General features: G+C 35.9%; 1 protein-coding gene across 2 annotated transcripts in view; it reads right to left on the reverse strand.

Annotated features, from left to right (window-relative positions):
• Nucleotides 1-25504, reverse strand: part of cacna2d2a (calcium channel, voltage-dependent, alpha 2/delta subunit 2a) — a 211778-nt gene that overhangs the window by 55570 nt on the left and 130704 nt on the right. For both annotated transcript variants that reach the window (XM_051897062.1, XM_051897063.1), the window contains exons 6-8: nucleotides 20532-20670; nucleotides 4884-5015; nucleotides 4737-4794 (exon numbers count right to left, since the gene is read on the reverse strand). In XM_051897062.1, coding sequence (XP_051753022.1) covers nucleotides 4737-4794; nucleotides 4884-5015; nucleotides 20532-20670 — 329 coding nt within the window. The remainder of the gene's footprint in view (nucleotides 1-4736; nucleotides 4795-4883; nucleotides 5016-20531; nucleotides 20671-25504) is intronic.

Here is a 25504-nt window from a genome sequence, read left to right on the forward strand (position 1 = left end):
TCTTACAAAAACCCATTGCTTCACTTCGGAAGGCCTTTATTAACCCCGTGGAGGATGGATGGATGTGCTTTTTTGGGCTTCAATTACTATTCACTCCCATTATAAAGCTTGGAAGAGCCAGGATATTTTTTTAAATATAAAAAAGATTGTGTTTGTCTGAGAGAAGAAAGTCATATACACCTAGGATGGCTTGAGGGTGAGTAAATCATGGGATAATTCTCATTTTTGGGTGAACTATCCCTTTAAGTGCCCTGATTGTTCTCCTTAAAAAAAGAAAATAACCTCACATTGTTTTAGAAAAGATCTCAACAATGTCTCAAACTGTAAAAATCAAAAAAGACAGTGATCTCCATATGAATATGCCTCAGAAGTCTGTCTGAAATCAGTTTTGTGAGGTACATTTGTGCACAAATGCTGCCTGCTAAGTCATTTCCTGATAGGGCAGCTGGGCAACAAGTCAGCTGTCTATGCTTTCGAATGCAGCTCTTGTGTTTAGCATGGCTGCAATAGCATTCAGTACCAGAACTATCTGTTTTATAATAGCACAGTATATTAAAAGTTTCCTCCGAGTTGCTTCCAAACTCCTGCACTGGCTTCTTTGAGACATTAGCTGAGCTAAGCAGCAGGCTGTTATTTGAGTGGTCAAGCCATGCAAAGAGTGTAATACACAATGACAGCATGTTGGCCAATAATCTTGCAAACTTGACCTGACACATCCTGACTCCCCCTGCTGCCATGGCTCTGCCAATCAGCAGAGCGGGACGCAGGTTGCTAAGCAACAGTCTCAAAAACAGCCCCGGCAGTGTGCGCGGGGGGTTAAAGAGCAGTGGGCAGACGGCGGGCGGACGGCTAGTGTGACACATGCTTAGATGTGCAAACGTACAACGGTGGAACAAATTCAAGTCAAACTCTGTAACACCTGAAGGAAGTTATTCAACATTCACATTTATCACATTCATTTTCCTCACCTAGCCCAATTTATTTTGAGTGAATCACCTGAGCACTAAATGCCATGTGACTAATCACCCTGGAGCCACAGGAAATGACATCATGACAACAATGATTGGCTGATGGCTGCAAAAAAATATATACATACATAAAATCAAAAGGTTAAAAATAATATTTAAATAATATGAGCAGATGTAAAACATCTATACTATATTAGTATACAAAGACACCAGTGTTCAATAAATAATAAAACTATTATTAAAACAATATTTAATAATACTATATATATATATATATATATATATATATATATATATATATATATACACACACACACACACACACCCATACATTCAATAAAGGTATATATATCTAAATACAAACATGCAAACCAATGTTCAATAAATAATAAAACATATTAAAATCATATTTATAGATACGGTTAATATTAAAATAATATTTAATAATATTTAAAAAAAAAAAACAATGAGTACATGTAAAACATATATACTATAATAAAATGTGCAACAGCAGCATTATAAAAAGACACTAATGTCTGTAGATCACAAATTTAAAATATTTAATATTTGTAATAAAATATATATATATATATTTTATTATTATATATACATATTACTATTACTATATTACTAATATTATATATTACTATTTTACAGCTTCAAAATGTGTCTTATCCTATCAGAATTGACAGCTGGTTAGTTTTACTGTGCTAAGAATTATGTTAAGTTAAGTTTATTTATTATTAATTTTTATGCATAACCTATGGAAGCTTGTTTCCGCCACCAAATAAAAAAATAAAAAAGGTAATTGCAACTTTTTATCTCACAATTTTTTTCTCAGAAGTGCATGATATAAAAGAATTGCGAATTATAAAGTCAGAATTGTGTGATATAAAGTCATAATTGTGAGTTATAAAGTCAAAATTGTGCATTGTAAAGTCATAATTGTGAGTTATAAAGTCAGAATTGTGAGAAATAAAGTCAGTCTATAAAGTCGCAATTACCTTTTTTATTTAGTGGTGGAAACAAGCTTCCATAATAACCTGACCTTTTGGTTTGTGTTCAAGTTTGAAATGAAATGAGAAAAAAAAAAAAAAAAAAAAAATATATATATATATATATATATATATATGTATATATATATATATATATATATATATATATATATATATATATATATATAAAATGGTTTCATCTGTAAATGTAAACTGTAAATGTCCATTAACAGATATTACCACATGATCACCTAATAAATGAACTTTTTTATGTTTATACTGTGCTATATACTGTAATCATGATATTAAATACTCATTAAGGGTGTCCAAGACAAATGCATAGGTCGAATCTGTTGACGAGATTGGTCATCCCTCCCACCCCTAGCTCACATACTGTAGACGTGCACGAATAAAAAAAGAAGCAGCATGTGGAGCAGAGCGCCTGCTGATAGCACACTCCACACCAATTCATCATCCCCGCGCTTATAGAGATGTTATGTTTTTGTACAGCACCACTAGCCTACACACTCGCAAAAGCATTAAAAGCAACTCATTAAGTCTGCAGAGCATGTTGCATCACACAAAAACAATGTACAGCTCGCTCCGGCTCATCAGCAACATTAGCGCTTTGTCAGCCAAACAAGCTAACTAGCTGCCTGCGCGTGTTGTTCGTCTTTAGGTTAAAAGCTTCTTACAGGTATATTGGGGATTGTACTTTTTTTTTTGCAATGGAGACACTCTCCCTGAGTGTGAACTTAATTACTCTGTCAAAGAAGAGGCTCATTAGCGCCTCGCTAAACTCTGGGAAACACGGCGGCACGCTCATCCAGCCATGCACCGGGCTAACACGCAAGCACCTGATAACAAGTTGTTTTCGATTTAAACACCTTGCTTTTTCCTCTAAACAGCTTTTTCTTTCTTCATTAAGTAGACAGAGATGTATTTCTGTGGGTGATTGTCTTGCTGTAGGGGTGACGTGGCGTAGCGGCTAAAGTTGCTCTTTAACGCCCTCGATCAGGACACCTAACCCCAGGCTAATCCTGAGGGGATTGTTCCTATAGCAAGTGTACTGCAAGTCTCTTTGGATGAAAGCGTCTGCTACATGCACTACCTACTAAGTTCTTTGGCCAAGGCTAATGCACTGTTGCTATGTTCGCTTACTGATACTACACACTAAAAATATGTACTTTGCTGCTGATGAGAAAGTTGATACTTTTGAGTGTGCAGCAAAATTTCACACTTTTTGTGACATACTACCACATCATTAAATTGCATCTGGAGATCAGAGAGTCCTTGAATAATGTTTACGTTAGCATGTAAGTGCTAGTCCCTATAGCAATGCAGCCACAGCCAACAAGAACACAAAACCTGGGAATATTTATTGGAATTAGTTAGTGTTATTACTTGAAAATAAGAATCAAGGTAAATCAAGGAATGAATGAATGAATGAATTAATGAATACTAAATTATTGTCAACTAAAATATATAACTTCTGAATAAAATTGGATAAAATAACTAAGATAAATAAACGCATAAGTAAATAAATAAAAACCTTATGCTAAATAAAAAAATAAATGAAATAACTTCAGCTAAATAAATACACAAGTAACTAAACTTATGCTGAATAAAATTAATTAAATAAAATTACATCAGCTAAATAAACAAGTCAATAAATATATAATCAAAACTTCAGCTAAATAATTGCATAAATAAATAAAAATAAAAAATAACTAATACAAATAATTAAATAAATACAATAACTCCAACTAAATGAAAAAATAAAATAAATTAAATAATTAAGTTAAATAAATACACAAATAAATAAATAACGTATGCTGAATAAAATAAATTAATTAAATTACAACAGCTAAATAAATAAGTAAATAAATAAATAATCATTTTAACTTAAGCTTAATAAATGCATAAAGAAGTAAATAAAATAAATAAATAAATAAATAATTAAAATAACTTCAGCTAAATAAATAGTCACTTCTGCTAAATAAAAATAATGAAATAAATACAATAACTTCAACTAAATAAAAATAAAATAAATAAAATAACTTCAGCTAAATAAATAAAAAAGTAAATAAATACCTAAAAATAAATGCTGAATAAAATTAATTAAATAAAATTACATCAGCTAAATAAGTAAATAAATAAATATTTATTTTAACTTTAGCTTAATAAATGTATTAAGAAATAAATAAAAATAAAAATGCATAAATAAAATAAAAAAAATCTGCTAAATAAAAATAATGAAATAAATACAAAAATTTATACTAAATAAAAATAAAATAAATAAAATAACTTCAAAGAAATGAATGTTGCCAAACATTTTATTGATTTGCTCTTCACAGATTTTTAATCCTCATTTTGATACATATCAAAAAACTGTTTCTCTACCATAACAGTAATTGACCTGAAAGAGAAAACTGACCATAGAAGACAGTTTATGCTAATGCTTGCTATATAGCACCCCTTGTGTTAACATTGAGAATGCAGAGCAATTCTTAAACGCAACAATGTAGGAAATCATAATATAAAGTCTTCCCTATAGATCTGGAGAGAGCACATGGGGACAAGACTGACCCTTACTGACCCCCCGGTCAAGGTGGCACTCTAAACTGCATCAGTCCGACTTAATTTGAGCTTCACACGCTTGCTTGCTCTTCACAGCGAAGGCCACCAGGGAGCCGGTGAAAACAACGAGATCAAAGCCAGACTAAATGGAGTCTTTCCTCCGCTGGCTGAGTGTGAAGGCGACGGTACTCACCACGGGCGTCTCCTCACATCATACAGGTCAATCTTGTTGGGTGCTCTCCACTTTGTGGCTAGAGAGAAAACAGGACACACTCAGAGTTTGACTGGACAAATGGATGTACTTCGGTTTATAGCAGGGTTTCCTACAGAAGAACTGTACCTGGGTAGTATCTGGTGACACCAGTGGCACTGCCAAACACCTGCCAGCGCAGCGAAGGATCCTCACGACTGTTTTCAATGAAGACCCTCTCCAGAGACTGAGTCCAGTTCAGCTCGTTCAGGATAGTGGGAGCTGCAGGTGACACAAAAATCACAGACTTGAGAAACATTATACCATTTACCACTGAAATTAGACAAGCTTCAAGCATTCACATTTTTCGTTTGCTTTATATATTTTTAGTCATTTTACCGTTCAAAAGATTGGGGTCAAGGAGATTTTTTTTAAATTGAAAATAGTACTTTTTTTTCCAACAATGATGCAGTAAAGTGACAGTAAAGACATTTATAATGCTTCAAGTAAATGCTGTTTCTTTTGAACTATAAAATTATATACTTTTTAACCACAAATGCTCGTCTTGCAGTAGCTCTGTGATGCGCCATGCATTACGTAATCACGTTGGAAAGGTCACGCGTGACGTAGGCGGAAGTACCAAGCAAGTGTTTACAAAGCAAACGTGCAAAGACTAAGTCAAAAAAAAAAAAAAGAAAAAGAAAAAACAACGACGTCGGATGATTTGAAGTTGGAGGAGGAAATGAGATGGAGTTTTTCACCCCACCACGGTACTTCACTGCAAAAAATGCTGTTCTTACTTAGAATTTTTGTCTTGTTTCCAGTCCAAATATCTAAAAATTCTTCCTGAAAACAAGAAAATAATTTTTACTTGTCAAGAAAATGCTTCTTGATTTAAGAACTTTAAGATATTTTGACTAGAAACAAGACAAAAACTCTAAATAAGAACAGCATTTTTTGCAGTGTTCCACCTACGTCACGCGTGACCTTTCCAACGTGATTATGTAATGCGTGCCGCATCGTAGAGCAGTGCAAGATGAGCATTTGTGGTTAAAAAGTATATATATATTTTTTTTTTTTAGAAAATGACCGATAGTTTCTCTAGATAAGACCCTTATTCCTCGTCTGGGATCGTGTAAAGCTCTTTGAAGCTGCTCTGAAACTGACATTTGGACCTTCAACCCGTTGAACCCCAGTGAAGTTCACTATATGGAGAAAAATCCTGGAATGTTTTCCTCAAAAACCTTCATTTATTTTCGACTGAAGAAAGAAAGACATAAACATCTTGGATGACATGGGGGTGAGTAAATTATCAGGGAATTTTCATTCTGAAGTGAACTAATCCTTTAACACTGGTAAATGTGAAATAAGACAATCCATAGAGGTGATCTGTTGAAGAACATGCTGACCAAATGGGAATTTGGCCTTTTAAACGGTTGAAAAAAAAAACACTCATATCCACAAACAACATAAAACCAAAAAAAATGAGAGGCAGATATTTCTGATAACAGAGACACATGTGCCAGAACTCTGTAATTATATGGAAATATTCAGAGAAACACTTCTGACTGTTGCAAACGGTTGGACACCATCTATCCCTGCGGTGTCCGAGGAGACGTTCAGACATCACGCCTGACCTTGGACAAGGTTATCACTGTATGAGGAGGGAGAAACAGCTTGCTACTGATCCACACACACTCTCAAAGGGCATCCAGGAAAGATTTTACAATCAGAGATGTTTTAGAAGATCTTTTTATTCTCTGGTTCTGTAGCAAACCAAGTACTGGTGCTTTAAAGAACCAAAAATGCAGTGTAATATCAAGAAGTTTATTAAAACCACTTGCGTATTTAGCACAACCCAAGACAAAATGACAAACCTTGACTTGATGCTATTGCTAGTTTGTATTTATACATTTTACTAGAGAGCATATTATTGGGCACAATTTGTATATACTATATATCATGTCAAAAGAGATCATTTTTGGTCCAATTTAGTCCCTGAAGCGAAGCGATGCGTTTGTGTAAGAAAAATATCCATATTTAACAAGTTATAAAGTAAAATATCCAGCTTCCACCAGACCGCCTTCCGTACAGTTCAAAACACTTATACTACGTTACACTTTCTTCGCAAGTTGAATACGGAAGGCAGTCTGGTGGAAGCTAGGTATTTGATTTCATATTTTACTTGTTAAATATGGATATTTTTCTTATACAAACGCATCGCTTCGCTTCAGAAGGCCTTTATTAACCCCCTGGAGCTGTGTGGAGTACAAGTTTATGATGGATGGATGGATGTGGATGGAGGCACTTTCTTCAGCTCATACTCGTTGGTCCCGTTCACTGCCATTATAAAGCTCTGATGCGTCAGGATATTTCTTAATATATCTCAGATTGTGTTCATCAGAAAGATGAAAGTCATATACACTTAGAATGGCTTGAGGATGAGTAAAGCTTGGGCTAATTTTTATTTTAAAGTGAACTAATCCTTTAAATCTAACAGAAATTGGCTAAAAGCCACAAAAACTGCCTTTTTTTTTATTTCAGAGGTCTTCGTGCTTGGACATAAAGCTAAGAAATCCATCATAAGGTTAGAAAATGTCCTTTATAAATGTATCCAAAACTAAAGCCAGCAGCCTTACTGACTTGCTAACTATTAAATGATGTAACATAAAACAGATGTAAAACACAGATGTTTTCAGACCAGCATCCAATGCACCATAACTTTATGTCTGATGATCTAAAACTAATTCAAGTGAGCTCTAGAGAAAACCAAGCAAATGTTTAATGACCACAATGCTTATATTTCAGTTCTTCATATATATGACTGGATGATGGAATCTCAGTTGACAGGATGTTCTGCACACACTGGATTCAGTCGTGTCTTATACCTTCCCACCTCGGAAGGTTTCGGACACAGGCGTACAGTAGTTGCGCTAGCTTTATTTAACTGACAGCTCCATGCAAGCGTACTCCATTTTGGTCCCGTGCAGTTTGTCTCAAGTGCAAGTGAAACTTTTGCAACGTGTCTCACTCTCGCAACTGTCTGTCTCCACCTGCGCTGCGGTTCCTCCACGTGTCTGTCTTCTCCGCTCAACTCTCTGTTGTCCTCCTCTGTCTCTGTTTGTTACGCTCAGCGTGTCAGTAATGTCTCTACATCTTTTGTGGTCCCTCCGTCACCAGAGTTCAATCCACAGCTACCCACCTATATGACACACAGCGCAAACACTGACCTGACACTGCCAGTAAATATCTTCCTCCGTCCATTTCTGCATCTTCTCTTTTCCTTCACATTCTTCTTACTGAACTAGCACGTCTCCTACTCACTTCCTTACTGTCTGCTTCCTTATTTATATCTATCACTAATTCTCACAGAGAAATGACTACTAAATTTCACAAACAATTACAAAGAAATGGCAAGTAACAAACTGTATGTCAACTTTCTGTACGTTTGACAAATTGAGCAATATGCAACCAGAGCACATTATATATATATATATATATATATATATATATATATATATATATATATATATATATATATATATATAATGGTTTTGAGTCTCTTAAGCTCACCAAGGCTGCATTTATTTGATTAAAAATACAGTAAAAACAGTAATATAGTAAAATATTATTACAATTTAAAGTACTTTCTATTTAAATATATTTTCAAATGTAATTTATTCCTGTGATGCAAATCTGAATTTTCAGCATCATTACTCCAGTCTTCAGTGTCACATGATCCTTCAGAAATCATTCTACTGAGGCATCATGTGATTGAAATCAATATGCTGATTTGCTGCTCAAGAAACATTTCTGAGTATAATCAGTGTTGAAATCCACATTTATTTGAAAGAAATCTTTTGTATTGTATTAAACATTACCAATGACACCAGTTTAAGACAGACAGTTGAAGGCACACGGATTATATATTACCGTGAGATTATAAAATGTTTAACAGCTCTGCCATAGATAAAGTTGTTTTTTTCTCCTCTTCCATTTAAGTGTTTGATGTTTAAGTGTGTGTATGAGAGTCTTTGAGTCAAGGATACAATGACAGACATCCGCGCACACTGTTTACACCATTATCAGACACACACAGGGGGGTATGCAGATTCAACCACACCAGAGTGGACAGCAGCTGGGACACACACACACACACAGACACACACACACAAACACACACAGAGCTGTGGCAGGTCGTCTAAGCAGAATTATGAGGGCTGGGTAGATAAGGAAACAGACGCAAAACAAAGGCCTCGGTTGATTTATTTTCCGAGGACACGACGCGCACCGGACAATTGATAAAAAGAAAAATATCCTCCGAGGGAGAATTTGTGGGTGGCGGGGTGGGACTATGTGGGGCTCATCCTTCAAAATAAGTTTGTGTGTGTGTGTGTGTGTGTGTGTGTGTGATTCCTTTAAAAACCATCAAGCACAATCCCTCGGACACTTTTAAGAGCACCGGTTGTGCTAACCGCTCGGTCCGTTATGGAGCAAAGCGAGACATGAGGAGCAGCCCAGGTTACGAGGCCGATTTATGGGGTGTGCTGTGAGCCACAAATCCTTCATACTGAATCCCGTCATGCTTATTACTCAGCAAAACAGCTCTACAGGACTCCATGTGCTGGATGAGCACAGCTGGGGGAATGATGGATGTTAATATAGGCATTTTTATCATATGCAAATCTGTGTTTACAAAAAAAATCCATGTCAGAACAATTACACATTTAAATAAATAAATTCATCTTAATATAAAATGGATCATTCTGGTTATAATTTCTAATTGGATCAGAGTTCACTTTCATTACTGATTCAGTCAAATTGAATGAGTCATTCAGAATGATTTGTGAATCTGTTTGATTGACTCACTGAAAAGATCTGATTCAAAAGTCTGTCGAGTCAAGATTTAGCCTACACTAGCACTATTGAAATATTTTAGAGAGAAATGTATATGAGTTTTTCTTTAAAATTAGGAAACAAAAATATAATTTTTTCTTTAAATAATAATGTTTTAACGTCAACTAAACATGAAAAACAAAACCCACTTTTGCACTACGTTGACAATTTAAATACATAATAATTTTACAGGACATTTTTTATCCACAATAACAAAAGACCTACTATTGTTTATAAATAATACATTATAAAAAACTTGTGTTATCGCATGCATCATATTTCTTTAAAAAAAAGAAAAAGAAAGAAGAAGTTTTAGAAATCATCAGCTGGCTCTCATAATTTCTTAATGTTTGTCTAAAACTATGACTATATATGACTTTGTGAAAGAAAAATAGACCTCAACTGTAGAAATTTGGACATTTTTGGAGCTGGTTTGTAACAGTTCAACACACTCAATCTTATTGTTAATTTGGAAAACGTTGAGTAACATTAACATAGGGAACAGACACACTTTCACATTCTGTATCTGTTGCTCAAATATATTCACCGCCCTCAAACTGACGCTCCTCTTAGTATCCACATCTCATCCACATCAAGGCCACAGACAGCGAGACACATCCACTATCAGTGTCAGCAGTCCATGCCAACACCTGTCAGAGCAGTGGAACATATGTCATAACAAACACTGACCTCAGGTGATGGAGCGCACGCTACGCTACAGACACACAATGCACATCTGGAAGAACAATAACACTTCACATTACAGCCTCACCACACATCAGGCCATCATACATTCAACTAAACGCACTAATAAGGGAACTATATTTCAGTACTTGAGTAAGTTTAGGAACACTACATGCAGTGTTATTTTAGTATTATTTATACACTCTTATAGTATAAGAAATCCTCAATGACAAAATTCATTACTGGAAAAATAGTTTGTGCGCATCAGGGAGCTCGCGTTTTACTTTTGCTTTTGCATTCACAATACTTGTACTCTATCAATTGGGAGCGGTGGTACGACATTTATCAGACACTTAGGCTCTGTTGCACATCAAATCCTCCGCCATGGTCTTGTCAGTCATTGATCAGTGAATTGTGATTCCTGCCGCACTGTGTGAGACTCTACAGTAGTTTATAATTGAAGCGACCATTTTCCAACTGCATTAAATTGTTTTTATTTCTATAAAAAAAGCAAAAAATCTTGAAAAGAAATCTTCTCACGTTTTAATATTGTGTCACACCACCATATTATAGCATTTATTAATATTTTTAATTTGCTTTTATTTTTCATTTTCAGTTTTCATTTTAATATTAATTTCCGTTTCAGCAATTTTGAAATATTTCTATTTAGATTTCATTTATTTTTATTTCAGTTTTAGTAATTCTAGTAACTTATTTTCAGTTTTTTCTCCACGTTAGTTCAGTTAATCGTTTTTTCATCTACTCTTTTTATTTTATTTTAGCTTTATTTCAATTAACAAAACTGATTTTGGTAACAACTTACAATAAAGTTGCATTTGTTAAAGTGCCCCTACTATGCTATTTTAAAGGTTCTTAATGTTGTTTTGGGGTCTCCTACAATATGTTTACATGCATCCAAGGTCAAAAAACACTTTAATTTTCTCATGATATACATTGAAGCATCAGCTCTTTTCTCACAGAAAAGCCGTCTGAAACGTCTGAAACCATCTGAAACGGTTCAACAAAGGATTCGTCTCTCTAAACCCCACCTTTCTGAGAGCCTCCTCTGCTCTGATTGGTCAGACGGCCCAGTCTGTTACGATCGGTCAACCGCTTACAGCGCATGTCGGAAACCAAACGCCCATTACCATATGTGAATTTCAGCTCCGGAGGCCTACAGTAACAGTAAACAGTAACGATGGCATCAGTTTTACCGTATTAAAGTCAAGCCAGAGTCCTCATTCTTTTGAAGTGCATATAAAGTGGATTTGCTTTCGCAGTACAGAAAACAGCGTCTTCTCGACATGTTGACAACATGAACCAAACTCCTCCAGTCTCAGCTACAACTACAGTGTTTGAGGGCAGGGTAAAGTAGATGTTGTTCGACAGTAGCCAGTGAAGACAACAGGCTGGCATTATGCAAATTTGTTACAAACCTAAGTAGGTTTATGCAGGAAGTAAGACTGGAATTAGTGATGACTCATTTAAGGCAGTTTAGTATCGCTTCTTTCTTTTGGGAGACAATAACTCCATTTATCTGCACTTTGATCTTTAAAACTTTGCATTGACAAACAACTATATTTCACACTACACGAAAGGTAATATCTGAAAAAGCATTCACATTGTTTCAATCATTCTGAAAAACGGAAATGAAAAAATCAAAGCCAGATTATGGTTTGCTAACTAATGCATGTCTTCAGTTCAGTTTTGACCACATGTAAGATTCATCTCCCCCTAAAAAAACATTTAATCTTTTTCAAAAAGGCTCCCGCAAGAACAACAGGGGAGAAAAAACAACGGAGGGCGGAATCTCAGAACTGCTGGCGGAAAATGGAAAGGGAAAAAGTCTTTAATTAAAATGATACTGTAACCAATAAACAGCGGAAATATAATTTGTGAATGTGCTGGTGAATGAAGGAAGGCGTTTGGCTGCGTTAACGTTTTTAATTAGTGTGGCGGAGAGCGATAGTGCCCCTTCACTGAGCAGGAGGAGTACGCAGAGCGAGGAGGGTGGTGAAGAGGAAGAGAAGGAAAAAAGACTTCAAATCCACTGTTTATACCAGTCCCACTTCTTATTGTAGAGTCACATCTCAAAGGGGGTTCGGTTATATCTCGTTTCCAGCAGAGAGAAGAAAATCAAATCTTCGGTTGGCATGCACACAGATGTTGTGATTGACGTTGGTCTGATACTACAGTTCAGGTTTTATAATGACACGGTCAGGCTATACAGAAACTGGAAGTATGTAAAACACCATTAGAGGTTGTGGTAACACTTCCTGCGAAATCTGTATTACATAATGTATAATAATAGTATTCTTAATACACTATAATGTATTTAAAATCTCTTATAGTACACCATATATATTTACAAGCTCCTAGTTTGCTAAAATAAAATAAAATGAAATTAAATATTACACAGATGTTATCCGAAAGGAACGAATCACACCATTACAATCAAACCAAACTTGCATCCACTGTACTGGTTCCTGGTTTGTTTTTCCCAACGTCTGAGAGGGATGGTAAAAAAAGGTCGTCAATATCCACGGGAGGTGCTAATCCGTTCATTCAGACAAATGAAAGCTGCTTCTCCTCGCCTTTCATGCACACACACAATTAGGCTTTCAATTTCACTTTAATAAGCACTATTTCCAACAGTATCTCCAGCAACAATTGAGGCCTGAAAAACTACTTTAGAGGGGGACAGTTTCTTACAGTGGGGATTAAAATCAAAGACGTTTGCTGGGAATAATAACGAACAAACTTGATCTGCATTAGCATACGTGTCAGGGCTAAATCAGCCGTTTTTCTGTCAAATGAGCTAATCTGCTTGGAGTTGAGTTGACGGTACGATAGTCATCATCAATGGTGGACTTACGTTTTGGGGAGTGGACTAACGGACTGAAGTGTCTTCAAGTTTATGCTTTTAAAGCATTTTCATTTGGAATATATTATGCAGCAACTTTAAAGGCATGACCAATCCATTTACAAGGTAAACATGCATATACTCTCACAGAAGCAGCTTCAGGTATAGACCATCCCCTATAACAGTGACAGGAAAACTCTGGACCTTTACTGTAGGAAAGAAAGATCACAAATGAGATCTTTCTAATATATTATATTATTATTATATTAATAGTATTCATTTGTATCAGTAGTATTAATGTTAGTTAATAAAAATAAAACTATTCATTGTTAGTTTATGTTAGACACAACTTTTGATTTTAAAGTCAACATAAAACAGATAGACTTTCCTTCCCTATTGTGACATATATTAAGAGAAACGGCTTCTCAAACAAGAACAAACGTAGGGCGGGACTTGATTTTGTCCATGGGGAATAGATTGGATGGTTGTGTTTTGCTATTGGTCGATCTCATGTGAGTGACAGGTTGCCCCGCCCTCACGCCAGTAGGAAAACACATCATCAGAAAAGAGAAGAGATGTCACCGCAAGAATTCATGAGGGCACATGAATTTAAAAAAAATAATGATGTGCACGGATAATTAATTTATAATAAATACTGCAATATTCGGTTAGAAAATAAGAAGTCAATTTTGATTTAGTAGTAAATAGGATTAATAAATGCTTTAGAAGTAATTTTCATTGTTAAATTATGTTAACTAACGTAGTTACCTGATGTTAAAAAGTGGAACTTTTTTGTAAATTGTTACTGAAATATCTGAGACAAAGTTATTTAAATATAAACAAGATGTTCATTAAGTCTCCTGTGCTATGAAAGAACAACATCTGAGCTGTTTCTGCTATGGTGCTCCATTTCTCCTAATACCTCCATCCCTCCCTCCGTCTAAGCATCGCACCACCCACCTCACTACATTCCTCAATGGCTTTTCTCCAGTGTCCGTTCGGTAATAGGCGTCGATAATTAGACGGAAACTGTGTGGCTGTTTGACCCGTGCTAATTAGAAAGTTTGCAGACTTGGCAGCAGAATTCATCGGCGGGATAATGAATCATAAAACGGTTCATTACAGGCGGGCGAGGAAACGTTCTCAATCTCAATAATGGCCAAGGAGGCCTGGCAGAGCCGCCAAAGCTGGACTCACACGCACGCCGCCCCATTTAGTGCCTGAAAAGTGACACACACGAAAAAAAAAAAAAACATTTTCACTCTGAGTGGCTGCTATTACCAGAAAGTTCCTGCTTTCATCTTGTTCTATCTCTCACACGTCTACTCAGATCAGCTCTACACAATACGGCCCAGTTAAAGCTTTACTGATCACAGGAGTTTTGGACGTGTCCTCACTCGACCTGGATGTGGATAATGGGAGACTTTCTGACTGGACGTGCCCTGAGGAGTACAACACTGTTTGTGACAAAGTTAGTTTGTGGTTCTGCTGTGATTTATTAGTGGGGTTTACTGAGGCAAACATCACTCTTACTATTGCTTAGTATATGCATTCAATTTTAAAGTAAAACTCAAAATTACAAATATGAATGATTCCTCCTATGATTAATGAGATGAGATGAGGTGTTCTGCTACTTAACTAGTTATTTTATATGCAAATTTAACCTAGTGGATGATAAAATGGTTGAAAATTACAACTGAAAGAGGATCTAGATCTAGAACACCCTAGAAACCACATAGCAACTATTTAGCAACCATACAGTACACCCTAGCAACTATTTAGAATCCAAATCCAAAAAGTAAGACTGATGACCCCTTGACAAACTGCTAGTTGGTCAGATTAGTTAGACACAGTCTTAAAGGGGACCTATAATGCCCCTTTCACAAGATGTAATATAAGTCTCTGGTGTCCTCAGAATGTGTCTGTGAAGTTTCAGCTCAAAATACCCCACAGATCATTTATTATAGCTTGTCAAATTTGCCCATATTTGGGTGTGAGCAAAAACACACCATTTTTGTGTGTGTCCCTTTAAATGCAAATTAGCTGCTGCTCCCGGCCCCCTTTGCAGAAGAGGGCGGAGCTTTAACAGCTCACGCTTCGGTTGCTCAACAACAACAAAGCTGGAGAATCTCACGCAGCCAAAATGAGGATTGTCAGTAACGGTGTTCAGCCTTACATTGTTCAAACCGGAGTCGACACTGATGGAGAGACTCAGGAAGAAGTTACAACTTTTAAAATGAAACTGGACGTTTCTGAATGGTTATTGGATAAATTTATGTAGTTGCTGTGGAGTTGATTCAACTCATCGACTAGCATGTGCCGTCATGTTAATCTTTTGTGCAAATCCAGCGTTGAATTGACCCTCGTTTGTGAAGCAGTCCGGCGTAAAATGACGGCATGGCAACAACAACTCTCCCTCTTCTCTAAAACAGCCCAACATGGCTTTACCCCCTTTGTTGCGTGTTCTCAGGGGCAGGGTTTATGTAAATTTTAGGGTTAGTGATGTCACTTACCCGGGAAGAAGCTCGTAGTCCCTACCAGCTGTTTCTTTAAAAGAAAATATCTCCCTTTGCATTGAACTTTGAACGTCGTAACTTTGCAGATGTTGTTTATGCTCAAACAGCAACATTACACACTAACTAAAGTTAAAAAAGTGAAATCATAATCAACCACCCCTTTAACATAGTGGCTATGTTTATGCAACTGGCCACAGAACACCCTAGCACAAAGTATCTAGTACAAAACTTCTCAACTCTGGCCCTCGAGATCCACTTTCCTGCAGAGTTTAGCTCCAACCCTGATCAAACTCACCTGCCTCTAACTTTCTAGTCATCCAGAAGACCTTGATTAGCTGGTTCAGGTGTGCTTGATCAGGGTTGGAGCAAAACTCTGCAGGAAAGTGGATCTCGATGGATTCTCGAGTTGAGAACCCCTGATCTAGTAATTATCCAGAACACCCTAGCAACCACATAGCAATCTTAGATTTGCACATTACTTGAAGGAGACCATTGGTTTTACTGTAAATACTTAAAAATATGGCTTTTTTTTTATTAATTGGATAAACTACTGACAGACTAATCCATCTTCAATCCAGCTGTCAGTAGTGTTTTCTCTGCTCAGCTGTGGAAAAACAAAGTCTTAGAGTGGTTTTATGATATGCACACAGATGCTATATAACTTATGATTAAATGTTTCTGGGAAATGCACAATGTTCTAATGGCTGTAAGAGCAAAGACAGCAGCAACTCTAATCTCCAAGAGCAAACCTCAACAATCCTAGACATCCAAGAAGCTTCTCTTGTACCAGACACTCATGAAGTTGGCTAATGTATAAAAACACTTCCTATACTAACTATTTGTCCTTATATAAACTCATTTCATGTTTTTACTAGGGATGCTCCGATCAGGATTTTTGCAGCCGATACCAACTACCGATTTCTTGTCATCATGATCGGCCAATATCGGTTCCAATTCCGATATTTCAAGCTTTATCTAAGTGATATGTAAGCTCTCTGTTGACTGTCACTGTTAACCCCCTATACCCTGAAGACATTTTTTAATGATTTCAGGTGACATACTTAAAAGTAATGGCTTATAATTTTGCGCTGATATCTCAAAGCAAGCAAAAGTTGTGACATTTGCCTTTTTTATCAAAAGTCCAAAAACCTCTCCAAACAAGTTATCTGAGTGTTTTACTGAACTTTAGAACTCCTTACATGTGTAAACACCACAAAGCATAAAAATATTTATAATTACACACTATAGTAACAAGTAATAAGGTTGACGAGTGATGATCTTCCAGCGCTGTTTCAGCTATTCAATGGTAAATCAAGACCTGTCAATCTGAGCGATCAATCCAATCCAAAAGCACTCCAGCTGTAAAACAGTGTGCGATCGGTCTCTACACATCGTCCCTACCCACTACACCCACCCATCATACCCGAGATCCAGTTTCCATTGGTTGAACTTTGTAAAACACTCCGTGATGATAATGACGAGATCACATCCCGGAAGTCCTATAGCTTCAGCCAAGCAGCATGTCATGTCACTCAAGATCTACGCATCATGTTATGTTGTGTGTGGGTTCGTTTGAATCGAGACAAAATGCTCTAAATAAAAATTGCGATATACTATGGTTTACTAATGTTTCACAAAGTTACAAAGCAGAACATAACGCAAAAGCCTCACCTGTATACTGTTTACATGCACGTCGGCAGCAACTTTTTATGGTTTTACCTCAAATTTAGTGATTCCCGATCAAGTCATAGAATGTGATTATTGATCGGAGCATTCCTAGTTTTTACAATAAAGAAAATGTGGTTAATGCATTAAACTGACAGTGGAAAACTGAATGGAATAGGTTTATTTGTGCCAATTCTACTACTTTGTGGAGAAGACAATCCCAAAATGCACTAGGGTGAGCTCTGTGAAAAAAATACTATACTAATACAATGCTAAACCAACTATAAATAGGTTAAATTAATAAGAAATTGACTATTTTACACAACATTTGTCTGTTCTGACCATTTTTATGCATATTAGGGCATGCAAATTGTTGTCTATGTAGAGTGAAAATCAGTCACTAATGAGGTTCCATCTCTTACAGACCCAGTAAGACCAGAAAGTAAATAAAGTAAATGGGGACAGTTTTGGATTTAATTTTGGTTTTATAAAAGCAATAAGCCCTTTACAGTGATTTTACCATGGTTAAGGGGTGTTAGGCATGAAGTCAGGCAGGTAGGGTTTCAATTTTTCCTTCTTCAGTTGAATTTACTTTGCAGGACTATCTACTAGCTCCACTCTCCAATTCCCGTTTATCTAGATGTGTTCCATCCGTTGAACTCCTAACCCACTGAGTGTCAGGTCAGGACATCTTCTGTTGCCATGGCAATGTTTAATCCCTGTTCCCAGACATGGTGATTTTTTTACCAGACTGCTAATACTGCTTTACCTTCTCATCCTCGACTGTCCTTTAAGCCAAATTAGCAGCCTGAGCTGCAGAGAGGTGGAGAGGTTATCACTCATGCCTTTATTGAACTACAATTCCCATGAGCCCATGGTCACGCCATGTTACAGAGGACAGTCAAGACCTCTCAAAACTTTACTGATTAAAATGGTCAGTGCATTTCTAACGTAAAGAATTAGTTGCAAAATTTACTGTTATATAAATAAATAATTTATTCTAGATCCCCTAACCACACCCCATACCTAAACATAACCACTACTATCAATGAGCAGTAATTAGGAGTTTATTAAGGGAAAAAGTCCTAGTTAATAGTGAATATGTGTTCCCTAGAGTGTTATCATTTTATTTATATTATATATTATAGAAAGGACAGAAAACAACGGAAGAAACAGGATATGTCGCAAGCCAAATTCAAATTTACGCACTCCATTTTGTGTTTAATTTAGATATCAGTGTTATTTTAGTATCACTGATATATTGTTCATTTTTGTTAATATTCTGAATTAGACTTTATTTTTATATTTTCTGTTTTCATTTTCATTTTAGTAAAAGTTCTAGTAATTTAGTTTTGTCATTTGTGTTTTTGTCATTTATATTAGTTTTTGCTTTTTAAATATATCTATATAGTTTTACTTTTTGGTTTCAGTTTATTTTATTTTAGTTATCTAAGTACTAACGAAAATGAGAAATGATGCCTTGGCAACCAGCGGAAATAAAATAAAATAAGTTTAAGTTTTTTATATTTTATTTAATTTCAAATAATGTTTATTTTTACTCAAGTAATGATTTATGGTTTTAGATTTAGTTTTAGTTAACGATAATAACCCTGGTACAGTATATATACTTATAATTCGAAAGTCAACAAAATGGATTTAATCAAAATTTATTTAATTTTTTTTAATTATTATTATTATTCATGATCCTGGTCTTAATGTGCCCAAAATGAAAGTAAAATTAATAATAAAATAAAACTTTTTTTTGTCTTATAATGCTCTGCCTCTGAAACTTTGTTTTTTTATTTGGGTACCAAATAGCAAGTTTCCTAAAAAACAATAATAATAATAATAATGAAATAAATAAAAGTTCTTTCAGCTAGTGGAATTGCTTTAGGGTCTAAGGAGGATTGGATTTGACGGTGAGACAGGATTTTGCCGGATAAAAGCATGTGTTTAAACTGCTAGGCCATGGCTCCAATGTGTTTTACTTCTATTTTATTTCTATTTATTCATTCATTTGTTTTTATGGCAAATAGTCATCTAGAACACAGTATTTTGTTCACAGTTGCACAAATCCTGCTCATGTAAGCCATGTAATTGTTCTTGGTCAAAGAAACGTAAAAGTTGTGCATCAAAGAGACCCTGACCTGCTATACAGAGAGCCTCTATACATGATGGTTATGTATTACAGCAGAGCAAAAGTAACAACGTCCAAATGTTTGATCACACTCTGCCAGCATTCATCTTCCAGCAACCATCCATTACCCATAAGCCTACAACATCCACAGACGGATGAAGGAGGCGCTCAGGATATTCTACAAACATTCGTCCTAGTCAACACACTAACAAATCACTGAGCGGCGCAGAAACACTTTCTGAACACCAAAAGAGCCAACATTTTTCTTCTAAAGCTGCACTCTTAACATAAAAAAAACCTAGTATATACACAATGTGTAGTTTAAAATTGTCAGTCATTAGACCGTTCTGTGCCCCTTTAAGAACATTTAGAGTGAATCTTGCTATCATTTTGATGGACCGCTCAAAGGATTCCCAGGAGATGTTATCAAAGATACAAAACTGTGATTCAGTTGTGAAATCCTCCACAGACATCAGACAGACAGATATCACATCACGAACACCAACCGCTGGTTATTTTCAGATACTTGGCTTAAAACGAGAGAGGAAAATGCTTCAGTAACACTGGAATTCAATGAAAGAGGTAAAACATGTCCAAATAAATCCTACTAAACAGCCAGTGATCATTATACACTGCTCCGCTACTCCATGTAATGTAATAAACAGTTGTTACCATAAGGAGCCATCTCTACCTGATCTGACCTTTAAAAATGAAATCAAGTTATATTAAATCACAGTTTTGACTTGACCAAAGCCAGTTCATTTAGATCAGACGTTCTCAACTGGTGGTTCACGACCCATCGGTCACAGGAAGATTAACATATTAATAATAATAACATATTTTTGTGGAAACCGTCATGCTTTTTTTTCTAGATTCTTAATGAATAGAGAGTTAAAAAGAATAGCATTTATTCGGAATAGAAATCTTTAACAAGCTCAATTTAATGCGTCCTTGCTGAATAAAAGTATTTATTCCTAATCGTCTTCCTGACCTCAAACCTTTGAACACTAGTGTATGTGTTTGTTGACAGCACTCACAGCCTTTGTAGATGTCAGTAGGAATCTGTACAGCCGTATATGAGTAGTTGACTTTATTCTTGAAGTTGGGGTCCTCCACAAACTCCAAAGAGAGAGAGTTTGGGTTTTCCAAGAGGTTTTCTCCATCATCATCATCTGGCTGCAACGAGAAGAACCAGAGAAACATCAGCACACACACAAGCCGAATGCATTGATTGACACAGCAAACCTTTGTGCAGAAAATCATTTAGACACACACACACACACACACACACACACACACACACACATGCATCCATGATTAATTAGACAAACACTAATTACACAGACATGACAGGGGTAATCCAGCCTCCACAACTCAAAGGTGGCGACTCTTTGGAGAAAAAGCCGTAATACATCGCCAGTCTATTCATCCACGACACAATACAACAGCAGGTATCAAAGTGTTCGCAAATTGCAGAAAATCAATTAGCGTCGGCGATGGCTATCGCATTCTCATTGAAGTCCTTCAGGCGATTAACCCTGTCAATAAATCAACACAATGATTGCCGAATGACGGCCGCTCTACCCTCTACTTGAGTCTGCCACACGGGCTGCTAATTAGCATTTTAATGCATCTCCAGTCAAAAATTCGCCACAAAAAAGTGTGCCTTTGAAAGAACTTCAGTGACTGAAAGTATCAAGGCAGCATAAATGGCATAATCGCTGGATTTTAATGGTTTGTATTCATTAAATTCCTCATTCTTAATGTATGCTGAGCATAAGAATTGAGTCTATTCGTAAACTGCATGTTAATTGCACTTAGTTGGAATGGCCTTTTTCCACAGAATTTTTGCAGTATGTATACTATGTGCAATATTCAATTGGAATACAAACTACATTTGCCAAAATATGCAGGATACGTCCGATATCCCACAATGCAACGCACTCAACATAACCTTACATTTCTGGTGTGACAAACAAACCTGAAATAATAATCATGATTCATATCCCTTTCATTATATGAATCACAAGACATTTTAACACAACACTGGATTAAATGTGAAATAAGCAAGAATATGGAGTATTTTGTTGTCTTTAATCTTCAGTCTGACCTTTTCTGCAATAATTGTCATTATTCAATCATTTTCCACTCACTGTGGTTCATTAATCTTTTTCTCCTTCTCTTCAATTCTTCATCTCACAATCAAACCATCGCCTTCATGGCAGGGTGAAGTACGGTGTACAGTAATAGAGAGGCACGGGTTAATTGGGGTTGACATAGTAAACACTGTTTGTTTGCTTTTTGTTTTTTTGTTAAATTAAATTCAAGCCTCCTGCCAAGTGAGGACTGATTTATGGCCTGCCTTTAATTGTCTATTAAAATGCAATTATAAACTGTTGTCGGGCCGAACGTAGAGACTGTGGTTTTCCGATACCCCTCAATGAGACATAAACACGCAGACACACACATATGATACAAATAACCTATTGGAAATGGGAAAACCGTTTGGCATCCCTTTCAGTTTAGCTGGTAATTTAAGATGACTCCAGTTAAAACTGTTTTGGTTGCAGTTTCATATATAATCCAGAGCATTAATAATCAGAATATCTTCAGTAGGTCATGATTAAAGTTAAAACCAGGACTTAGATCATCTAACCTGAACTAACAGGATTAACCATTTGGTTTTTAAATATTGATACTATGCAGAGAAACTTAAAGAAGACCTATTATGCTTTTTAAGTGTCTCTGAAATGAAATAAGTTAATATAAATTTGTTTTCACATTTTCAATTCAATTATGTGTGAAATCTCTTAAACTTCCTGTAATAAATAATTTTATCCCTTAAAACTCATCTTGATCACTAAAACGACATATTTTTATAAAATATTTTTTTTATATATTTTTATATATACGTGATTGGTTACAAGGAAGTTTGTGACATCAGAAACACCAGCTATTTTAAACCGCATTTTTGAGACTGTCTTTGGTTCACTACAGTTTCACGGAGAAAATACTTAGCAATGGTGTTGACTTATGTTTTAAGACAAACCATGTGCAAATTCATATTAAAAACATTATGTACATATAAATAACATTAAAAGCTTGATTTTCACCACAGATGTACTTTAACTTTTGGCATTCGGATCAAATAATGAGTCAAAATTGTGATAAAAATGGTGGCTGATATTCCTTGCGGTCCTTTTCTCACACTGGAAGTGGAAGGTCAAGTCGAGGACATTGCATTGTGGGATACAGTATTCTGCTCAGTGTGCTCTGGTTGTGCACTGCATATTTTGGCAAATGTAGAAGGTCATGTTGCTTTTCCATGCATAGACAACATCTTCATACAGCATTCAACGTACATACTGTATACTGCAGAAATAGCAAGTATACTCTTCTGAACAAAGCCAACATGAAAGTGACATTTGCAAAGCATTTTACTTCAGTAAGGTGACATTTCTGGGTGCAACAGCACATTGAACAGAAAATAATAATAATAATGTTGAGCTGGACCCACACGGCAGCGGATACATCATCAAAAAAGAAAAGCTGCTTTAGACGAGGAGCAATTTGCAATGCCTTAATATGAAAACAATCATTATATTTCTTTAAAACAACATTTATAAAAACTGTCCATTTTGATTTGATACATAAAATCACTCAAAACTCCTGCTGTCTGCTTGTTAAACTGAGAGATTAAACTAATGGAATGCTATAAATGACCGCATCACCCCGATAACAAACATTTCAGTGTTTTTCCAGGCAACACATCACCGGCACACACAATTACACCCCATTTTCTGCTCGTTTAGACACGTTTCAGGCAACTGATTTGGAAAAGTCGTCTTTGAGGGGATCTCAGCTCGATGTCCTTTATTTGTTTATTCTTCCACCTGACTATCCTTCACTCGAGTGTTTTTACCGTCAGTCAAGTCCGGTCATAATTACCCAAGACAGCTTCTAATTAGGAGCTCAAAATCCACACAGGACGGGCTGATTGGTTCATTCTCCCCGTCCATACACCACCTGTTTAACTCCATTCATTACCTCATTTGTTAATTTTATCACCCTGTTTTGAAAGTTTAATTAAAGGTTGAGAGAGACAAAAATGACATTTTGAGGACTCTCTCAATCGCACCTTCATCTTTCAAAGGTTAATTTTAATCAAAATCAAGCATGTTTGGTAAATATCACGCCCTTTACCATAACCATGAGTTTCAACACTACTAATTCAACTCAGCCAGGCCTCGCCCCCTTTTTTGTGGGTGGGAATTATTTAAATGAGGAATATTGTGACGTGTTCATTACCGGAAGAAAATTCAAGAGTATAATGGAGGCGTTTCAGGGGGAGTTGAGAAACAGTGACACTGATATAGATAATAACTCCCGCTGGAGTGACTTTGTGCTTTGGAACTTTGCAAACCTCTTTCATGCTCAAACAGCAACATTTACACTAATGAAAGTTGAACATAAAAAAGCATAATACATCCTCTTTAACACTAGTATGTGAAACAGTATGCATTATGCAACATTAAATGTTTCAAACAGTAGTATGCTACATTGTTGTAATGACTTTATCACATGCTTAATTCATCATGTCTCTTCTAGTTGTCAATTTTAGAAATAAAAACTGAAAAAAAGAAACAGCACTAAATTTAAAGATTTAACCTTTTATGGGCACAATTTTTTTTAAAGAGCACTTTCTTATAGTAGAGGTCTCAATGCTGATATACTGTAAATAGGACAAGCAGGGCCGGTGAAAGTGCTGGACAAACTGGGCAATTGCCCAGAGCGCCAGACCACTAGAGGGTGCCGCACGATGATGAGCACGAGCGACAAAGTCTTCTCTGGGAGTTTGATTGACAGGCGATCTAACAAATCATAACACCGAATCCGCCGTTATGTCTGACAAAGCAGTCAGGGGAGTTAGTAGATTAACGTTGGTGGATTTGAACTTGAAAAATGTGTGTACTGACGTCTATCCGCAGTTGAAACAACATACCTTCTGATGTTCATTCGTGTTTATTTGATGCCATAAATTAACTAGTAGGAAGAGATGATCGGTTCACAAGCCGCTTGAACTGAGGCGCTACAGCAATCTGTCACGACACATTAAAGAGCCACAAAACATTATTTATTGTTTAAATTTCTTTAAAAATTACAAAATTTGAAATTTGAGACTTTGTTTCATATCAAAAGTAACCTGCTCTGTTTTGTCTGTTGACACGTGGTCAGTGTCCTCTTTGCTCCGCGATGTATTTTTCACTCTGTGAGAACATGATGTGTGGCGTGAGAGCGGCATGGCTTGTTGGACATAGCAACAGTAACTAAAGGGGGCGGGCCTATTTCATCAAAGTCATATTATGCTGCATGTATTGATGAAACTGTTACTGGTTTGATGATATACCATGATAAAAATTCCTGAAAATCTCCACCTACTGTCAGAGAGTGGATTTTTCATTCAGCCTGTCTGTTATTTTTGTTCAGACTAATAAGTCGGACCAAATTTTTGTGGTTAATTTTAACCGGTAGATGGAAAAATCTCAACACTTTGAATAACAAGGTAGCCTATGTAGAATTGTTTATGGAGCAGATAAAATACCTATTTATTTTATTGTACTTTTTTTTTTTTTTTTTTTTTTTTATCATTTTGACTTATCCTTTTCATAAAAGGTGAGGTTTATCATTTTATAAAACTTTTTTTGTGTCAAAACTTTATTTGAACATGTAGTACAATGTTAGTAGATAACATGTTATATTGTAAGTCATCCAACCAATATTTTTTGTTCATTTAAAATCCAGCCATCATTTTTAACATCATAATTTCAATGTTTATGCAAACAAAAAGTGCCTAGTGCTGCTAATTTTATTTGTAGTTTGTTGGTTTTCAGCATAAAACTTGGTGAAATGATTTCAGTGTGTTTGAGTACTTTTTGACCATTTCCTGCACATTTTAACAATACCGTGATAATACTGATAACCGTGATCATTTTGGTCTCTATAATCGTGA

This window comes from Ctenopharyngodon idella, chromosome 6 (genome assembly GCF_019924925.1).
Source record: "Ctenopharyngodon idella isolate HZGC_01 chromosome 6, HZGC01, whole genome shotgun sequence".
Taxonomy (NCBI): Eukaryota; Metazoa; Chordata; class Actinopteri; order Cypriniformes; family Xenocyprididae; genus Ctenopharyngodon; species Ctenopharyngodon idella.